This window comes from Chiloscyllium plagiosum, chromosome 3 (genome assembly GCF_004010195.1).
Source record: "Chiloscyllium plagiosum isolate BGI_BamShark_2017 chromosome 3, ASM401019v2, whole genome shotgun sequence".
Lineage (NCBI taxonomy): Eukaryota > Metazoa > Chordata > Chondrichthyes > Orectolobiformes > Hemiscylliidae > Chiloscyllium > Chiloscyllium plagiosum.
This window is the reverse complement of record NC_057712.1, coordinates 133819528-133820966: the sequence shown is the minus strand read 5'-3', so window position 1 is coordinate 133820966 and position 1439 is coordinate 133819528. Positions and strand designations below refer to the sequence as shown.

The 1439-nt window shown below is 40.4% G+C and overlaps 1 protein-coding gene across 1 annotated transcript in view; it reads left to right on the top strand.

Annotated features, from left to right (window-relative positions):
• Window positions 1-1439, top strand: part of LOC122540182 (dynein axonemal heavy chain 8-like) — a 1320893-nt gene that overhangs the window by 350183 nt on the left and 969271 nt on the right. Inside the window, exon 16 of the mRNA XM_043675532.1 lies at window positions 887-1006. Within this exon, the coding sequence (XP_043531467.1) occupies window positions 887-1006 (120 nt within the window). The remainder of the gene's footprint in view (window positions 1-886; window positions 1007-1439) is intronic.

The window sequence follows — 1439 nt, the reverse complement described above, 5'->3', positions numbered from 1 at the left end:
CCCAACCCTCAGACTCAGCACCGCCTTCTTGACCTGCAATCTTCTTCCTGACCTCTCTGCCCCCACCCCTTCTCCGGCCTATCACCCTCACCTTAACCTCCTTCCACCTATTGCATTCCCAATGCCCCTCCCTCAAGTCCCTCCTCCCTACCTTTTATCTTAGCTTGCTTGGCACACCTTCCTCATTCCTGAAGAAGTGCTTATGCCCGAAACGTCGATTCTGCTGCCCCTTGGATGCTGCCTGACCTGCGCTTTTCCAGCAACACATTTTTCAGAATTGTGAATCTGTCTGCATTAAGAGGACTACAACATTTCAGAACTTTTCATAACCACTTTTTCATGGAATTTTCACTTGCAATAAATTCTGTTTTAGTCAGTGATGCCCGACATTCTCTAAGTACATTAAGGAAGTGTCAGTGTTTTTATTATTTTTCCTGTCAAATCAGAGCTGTTTGCAAGATTTGTAAACATAATCTAAGGTTCTGCAGAAGTTTAGTTCTCTTTTAAAATCCAACTGTATTTAATCTATTTGATTACTCGTGTCGACTATTGCTTATCTAAAGAATCCAAAAAGAATTATTAAGTACACCTTCTACTTTTGAATTCCATGCTGATTATATTGTATTTTCAGCTCCTAGATATTTTTCTGTTACATCTTTGAGTAAGAATTCTATTAGCTTTCGAACTGGCAGCATTAAGTTAACTTCTCCATAGTTTAATTTTGTTCTTTTAAAATGTAGAAGATCTGACAAAAAAAAATCTGACAAAACAACTATGCTGACCTTCTTGCACTTGATCTTTACTGATACAATATGCAAAACATATCCTTTTCTGCTGAATTAGCCAGTGTTTTTCTCGCTAATTTAGTTCCTACTTCTGTTTCCAGCACTATCAAATTCATAAAGAGGACCCACCACTTGCAAGAAACATGCCTCCTGTAGCTGGAAAGATATTATGGGTGAGACAGCTCTTCACACGCATTCATGAGCCCATTGACTATTTCTATGTAAGTAATTTTATTGTGAAATTGTTAAATAACAGTTAATTTATACATATGTAACAGCCAGGAATCAAATCATTCCTGAAACAGAGCTAAGGTTTATGCAATTGTTCCAGCAAGGTTTTATAGCCTGAAAGCTGAAACTTTATTGCTGGAACAGCACAGCAGGTCAGGCAGCATCTAGGGAACAGAAGATTCGACGTTTCGGGCACATGCCCTTCTTCAGGAATGAGCAGAGAGTGTTCAGCAGGAGAAGATAAAAGGTAGGGAGGAGGGACTTGGAGGAGGGGCGTTGGAAATGTGATAGGTGGAAAGAGGTCAAGGTGAGGGTGATAGGTCGGAGGAGACTAACTATCCGTGATCCCAGTCTGGTTCACTGTGATCCTGACCTAATTAAATGTGATCCCAGTCTGCTTCACCGTGATCCTGACCTAACTAT